The sequence below is a fragment of the Coregonus lavaretus genome (assembly GCF_964263955.1).
Source record: "Coregonus lavaretus genome assembly, chromosome: 5".
Classification (NCBI taxonomy): Eukaryota; Metazoa; Chordata; class Actinopteri; order Salmoniformes; family Salmonidae; genus Coregonus; species Coregonus lavaretus.
This window is the reverse complement of record NC_139992.1, coordinates 26,857,607-26,864,026: the sequence shown is the minus strand read 5'-3', so window position 1 is coordinate 26,864,026 and position 6,420 is coordinate 26,857,607. Positions and strand designations below refer to the sequence as shown.

Sequence of the window (6,420 nt, the reverse complement as noted above, 5' to 3'; positions counted from 1 at the left end):
CTTCAAATTCTTTGGCGTACACTTTTCAGAGAAGCTGAAATTGTTTAACGACACAGACACCGTAGTCAAGGAGGCACAACAGCGACCATTTACATAAATAAAAAGCACCAAGCGTCAAAACAAAACTATCACAAGGGAAATATTCCACCTTGGCAATAACAAATGGAAGAGTAGCTCAACCGAGCTACTCGCTCTCAAAATGAAACAATCACTCACAAAGACAAGGGGAACAGAGGGAACACTTATACACATACTAATTAGGGGAATGAGCACCAGGTGTGTGTGATTGACAAGACAAGACATGACAAGTGGAATGATGAGAATGGGATTGGCAGTAGCTAGTAAGCCGGTGACGACGAATGCCGAAACCTGCCCGAACAAGGAGGGGAGACAGCCTTGGCGGAAGTCGTGACAGTCTCATTATTCTATCTGTGCCAGTACTGTTCTGTGCTACACTGCTGTTTCCTGTGGGAAGGTTTCCCTCTGGCGGTCACAAGTGGTACAACTTACCCCCTCTCAGGAAGGGATGACATCACTATCATTACCACCAGCCATAGTGATTAACTGCATTTATTGTAATACATGGTCAGGTGCTGCTTGGGAAACCAATTAATTGAGTGCTGCTGCTCCCTTCTGGTAGAATGATGACAACTCACTCCACACCATTCAATAACATTGTTATAGACAGGATACAACACAATGAAATACAAAAAGGGCCTATTTTATTAGTATGCAGGTGGTCAAAATGATCATCATCTTGTCATCAAAGTGAATTCTGACAGAGAGGTAGTCATGGCTGGGACTGTGTCTTGACTGTCTATGTACTGTATATGATCATAACATGTGTAAAGAAGTTTATGAGTGAATGGTGAGACACCTGCCAGTATAAGCCTCAAACATTTCAGATCACACACAGTGACAGAGGGTGACACCACTGTCGTCATCATCATCATCATCAGCCAGGCTCTCCAGTCATAGGCCAGGATTCTGAGTCTGTCCGTCCGTCCCTCAGTCACACTGTAAAGCAGATGGCATCATAGTAGAATAGATCATATTGCTATGAGACCCACAAGCCATAGTTCATTTAAAATAATTATCTTGTACACCACCACCAGTATCCACCAGATCAAAACTTCTAGTCCCAGCGGTGTCCATCTCCACATGATGCCGATTGTATCCCCTAGTCCCCCCAGTCCAACTCCCCTGGTCAGGGTCAGGCCAGTCTGACAGCCCCCAGGAACGTGGAGTCTCCATCCAGAGAAACTTTGGCTGTAGAGCGAGGGATCAACAGCTCCACACTGTCCCCGACCTCCAGCTTCACTACACCTACAGAGAACACAGTTAACACACTCAGAAACAGCACACAAACACGTACATTCACACACCTACTCACAAACACACACACACACAAATGTGCAGACACTCACACATGCCCACAAAGACAGACTCACCCCCTGTGTAACAGGTGTTGTATGGGTAGACAGGGTTCATGTTCTGGATACAGCGGAACAATGTGACATGCTGAGCTTCATCTCCCACCACATTCCTCTTCTTCCTAATCACCACATGACCCATGGCAAAGGTTGTGTCCATGTAGTACACCTGCATGGGGGGGGGGGGGGGGGGAATGATAGTTACGGTTGTTTTTTTTAGCTATTGTGAACACTATTGCAGCACATCTGGAGAGAAATGGGGAGAGTTAGGGCTTGTGAGCTGTCTATGTGATACACCTATTTCCCACCTGAAGGAGACTAGCTCTCACCTGACTGTAGACAAAATAGTATCCCTCCTCTCTGACCAGGATGCTGTCACTCTCTGCCTCCAGGGCGGAGCCTCTCCTAAGCCCCGCCTGCCAGGGGATCCCTGTGTAAGGCTCCAATGCAAACACTGCACAACAACAGAACACACACACCATGCATCAGTCAATCTAAACATCACCAATCTGGACAAGCAAACCATGCATGAGTCAATCCAAACATGATGAACTACCTAGACTCAGTCTGTATGTCCTTCAGTCAACTTAAGTATTTCAGTCAATGACTGCATTTCCAGGTTTTCAGTACCTTTCTGGAATGTTTTCCTGTTGCTATCTGCCAGCATCTGTAGACAAGGTTGAGACACTAGAGGGAGGGGAAGACAGAGGGACAGTTTTGTATCGATTCAATAACCTCACCATGTACAATATGAGTTATTTCTAGTCAGAGAGAGAGAGAGAGAGAGAGAGAGAGAGAGAGAGAGACACTGAGGGAGAGAGCGAGAGAGAGCGAGAGACACACTGAGGGAGAGAGCGAGAGAGAGAGACAAAAACACAGAGAGAGAGAAAGAGAGATTACAATCATGAAATTGTGCAGCTTGCCAGAAATAACTCAGTTCAGTGTTCAAAGCAACAGCCCCATTTCACAGAATACGAGCTAAAAATAACACAGCATTGACAGTGACAACATGCTATATGAGAGAAAAAAGAAATGTCCACAACTCTGGTATGCTCCCATGGTGATTTAATCAGACGCACAATGAGACAACGTTTCGATCCAAGTTGGATCTTCATCAGGTTAAATCACCATGGGAGCATACCAGAGTTGTGGACATTTCTTTTTTCTTTGATACATTCTTCTGTCCTGCACCAGATAAGTTTGATGTGCATATTTTTCTCTTTTTCTAACGTGCTATATGTCCCATCTCAACATGTCAAACAGACACAAACAGTCCCACTGAATAGTATTGGAAGTCTTGCCTGTGTTCTCAGTTCCTGTGCCCACACTCCTCTTCCTGACGAAGGACAGCCCAGGCTGGGGGTCAGGAGGGTGTGGATGGGGCTGGGGGTCAGGGGGGTGTGGACGGGGCTGGGGGTCAGGGGGGTGTGGACGGGGCTGGGGGTCAGTGGGGTGTGGATGGGGCTGGGGGTCAGGGGGGTGTGGACGGGGCTGGGGGTCAGTGGGGTGTGGATGGGGCTGGGGGTCAGGGGGGTGTGGATGGGGCTGGGAGTCAGGGGGGTGTGGAGAGTCTGGGCTGCTCCTTCTGGCTCTGGAGCTGCTGCTCATCTGCTGCAGTGTCTGGGTAATGCATCAGAAACTGAAGGTTACTTTCGTAACCCGGGTTCTCTGATAATGAGTGAGATGTCTCACAATGAGGGAGTACGATTAACTACAACAAGCTATCGGCCCGTGACCTAAACAGGCAAAAGCAGTGAGGGAGGAACGCCCTTCTCAAATCGCAACAAGCTCTCATAGTCTCATGTCCGAATTAGACATTCATCCATGTTTCTCAAAAATTAAATTTGGAAGTTGTTCCAAACGTCAAATTTCAAAGTATTTGGATACTTCTCTGTATCGTTCCAAGGTTAAGTTTAGTCATTAACTCAGAATTCTTAAGGTTAGGCATTAACTCCGAATGGTTAAGGTTTGGGATAAGCTTAAAATAAAAATATCAACCAGCGGTAGATGCTTACACCCATCCACAACACCCTAGCAAAACCAAAGCATACTTGAAGGTAACAGTGCTCACTATTGCCCCTAGTGGCCAGTTTCTACATCATATACATACACATACCAGTCAAAAGTTTGGACACAACTACTCATTCAAGGGTTTTTCTTTATTTTTAATATACTCTACATTGCAGAATAGTAGAAGACATCAAAACTATTAAATAACACATATGGAATCATGTAGTAACCAAAAATGTGTTAAACAATCCTAAATATATATTTTAGATTTTAATTCTTCAAAGTAGCCACCCTTTGCCTTGATGACAACTTTGCACACTCCTTCAAAATGCAATTGTGTTCGTTGTCTGTAGCTTATGCCTGCCCACACCATAACCCCATCAGCAAACTGCTTGCCCACACGACACCATCCATGTTGTCTGTGGTTGCGGTCGGTTGGACATACAGACACATTCTCTAAAACGACATTCGAGGAGGCTTTTGGTAGAGAAATGAACATTCAATTATCTGGCAACAGCTCTGGTGGACATTCCAGCAGTCAGCATGCCGATTTGCAGCATCACATTTGAACATGTAAACCTCTTACCTCTCCATGCCTGGCCTCTTGTTGCTCCTCTCTCTTGCGGAAGACCTCTGACCGGAGCTCCTCAACCTCGGCTCTGAGGGCAACCAGGTGGTACAGAGACAAAGCAGAAAGAGATGAGGAGGTGACCGCTGCCAGGGTCAGCAGCAGGACCGGCCAGGACAGCCTCCGACCCCCAGACTCCTGCCCAGAAGCAGGGCCACCACCCTCAGGATTTGGACCTGCAGACGCCATCACAGGGCCCAGACAGCCTCCTCTGTAGTCAAACAGGCTGCATGACCTGCCTTCTGAAGGGCTCTCCTCTTTGGTTAGCAATGCTGGATCTTTAGCCTTTAGTTAATGTTACTTTCTCTTCAGTCTAACCTTCTCTCCTGTCTCAGTGTCTGCAGTCTGAAGACTGTACTGTAATGTTGTATAAGGAAGGGTAGAGCAGCAGCTTCCCTCCTTTGTTCCGCTTGATTAACCACACTCAGAACTTCCTGCTCTGATCACGGCCCAGCCAAACCACTCTCACCCACATTTTACCCATCTACGCTCTGTCTAACCCCACTCCAAACGACAAACTCTGCTCTCTCCATGCGCATTAGTCTGAAAGGGCACAGCAGGGGAGGGAGACATCTGATCCAGATTAAAGTCACAGCTGATATGACAAGCTTTAAAACATGTCAAAACATACGTAGTGTGTCATGGAAGAGGAAAGGGTATAAATATGGTGACTCTTACATGGTTAAGTAAAAAAGGAAGTGCAGAAATAACCCTTGCCTCTTAAAAATATGCATAGCAAAACTAAACTGTGCATTACCAAAAAGTATTTGTAAGCAAACTTTCTGGGAATGTGGAACCAGGCATTTTACAGACAAACATTACACAGACAGTTTATCAGAATCTTGGGTTTATTCAGTTATTGCATGTTACTGTACAGAGAATAGAAAGTGAGATTGTGTACTTAGAAATGAAGAATGACTGTAAAAAACAAACATCAACATTAAGAGTAGGGAAATGAGTGCAATGGTTGTTTTCCTAAACAGAATGGATGAACAGTACAAATTCAGTTAATGAAAAGGTACAGAGCTCTCAAATACAATCCCCATAAGCCTCCAGTTCAGAGAAGAGTGAACGTTCATCATCATAATGCGTTTAGTACTTCAACATATCAGTGTGTCAGTATGTTAACATATGAACACTTCAGTACATCAATAATACCCATGCATCCTTCTCCTCTCTTGCATATCATTGTCAGCTTTCACTCCATTCTGAGAAGCATTAACAATCGAATAGCTGTACAAAGGCTATTTTACACAATGCCAGTGCCAACATGTAGAATAGCAATTGATTTGAGACAAAACATTCAGTTCGATATTATTTATTTCACAATGGGACCTCGTTGGTGGTTATTAATTGGGCAGGGCCAAAGATTCTATCAGCAAAGTATTTCAAAAAATGTCCTGCACCTATCACGCGATCAACAACTTTGGTGGGAGTCAGGGACAATTCCAGTCCATTCAGAAATTTAACTGTATTCTTAGCTAGACATTATATGTCCAAGTCATCTTACAGTAATTTAAATGAAATGGGTATTGACTCCCACTGTCTCCCATTGTTTATGGCAGATTGGCAGGTCATTGTCTACAGGTAGTGGTGTGTGTAGCTAACTGATAGGGTCTGATTGTGACGGCACAGCACACATTCCTCCACTCACACACACTTTGATATGGCAGCAAGACAGTCAGTTCCTGCCATTTATATATTTTGTCAATCTACTCTCAGAGAGGGTGGACTGGTACTATAAGGTCTACAAACACAAATGCATCAACACAGACTCCGTAAAAGTGTTCGGCCATCATACACACACAACAAGCCAACCACTGCAGACAAAGCATGCACCCCTTGTTTGGTTACAAAACTTCCCACATAATAATAATAAAATAATATGCCATTTAGCAGACGCTTTTATCCAAAGCGACTTACAGTCATGCGTGCATAAATTTTTTTTTGTGTGTATGGGTGGTCCCGGGGATCGAACCCACTACCATGGCGTTACAAGCGCCGTGCTCTACCAGCTGAGCTACAGAGGACCATAATGCTGTATAATGCTGGGGAACTCACACTGTACAGAGCTTCTCTTCATGTAAAGCTCACTGGTCACCTCACATCCACACCGACTGCACATTTAGAAAGTAGCAGCCTATATACTGTAACATAAGTGTGCTATATCAAAGTTAACAACAGAAACTTCACCGACACAGACGGTTTCATCTCAATGTGATGGAAAGAGTTTAGTCTGAAGTTAGATTCTAGAGTCAACATGTCTGCTGATGCTGAGTGTGTCTCTGTATGGTGTCAGAATGGCTTTGATACAGTAGAACTGCACTGCAGCATGCTGCACTGAGACTG

General features: G+C 44.9%; 1 protein-coding gene across 1 annotated transcript; it reads right to left on the bottom strand.

Moving 5' to 3' along the window:
* Nucleotides 1–556: 556 nt before the first annotated feature.
* Nucleotides 557–4,427, bottom strand: LOC311129390 (uncharacterized protein). Its single transcript, XM_084161674.1, has 6 exons — nt 4,030–4,427; nt 2,735–3,053; nt 2,064–2,120; nt 1,763–1,887; nt 1,452–1,602; nt 557–1,326 (listed from the first exon to the last, which is right to left on the bottom strand). The coding sequence occupies exons 1-6, from the start codon at nt 4,258–4,260 to the stop codon at nt 1,214–1,216; spliced, it is 996 nt and encodes a 331-aa protein (XP_084017800.1). The 5' UTR covers nt 4,261–4,427; the 3' UTR covers nt 557–1,213.
* Nucleotides 4,428–6,420: the final 1,993 nt, after the last annotated feature.

Excerpts from the sequence above, each read along its gene's own strand:
- LOC311129390 (XM_084161674.1), bottom strand. The coding sequence starts at position 4,260 with ATGGCGTCTGCAGGTCCAAATCCTGAGGGTGGTGGCCCTGCTTCTGGG. Across the intron at positions 2,121-2,734 it reads CACAGGAACTGAGAACACAG|TGTCTCAACCTTGTCTACAG; the intron begins GCAAGACTTCCA and ends CCCTCCCTCTAG. Across the intron at positions 1,327-1,451 it reads CAACACCTGTTACACAGGGG|GTGTAGTGAAGCTGGAGGTC; the intron begins GTGAGTCTGTCT and ends TGTTCTCTGTAG.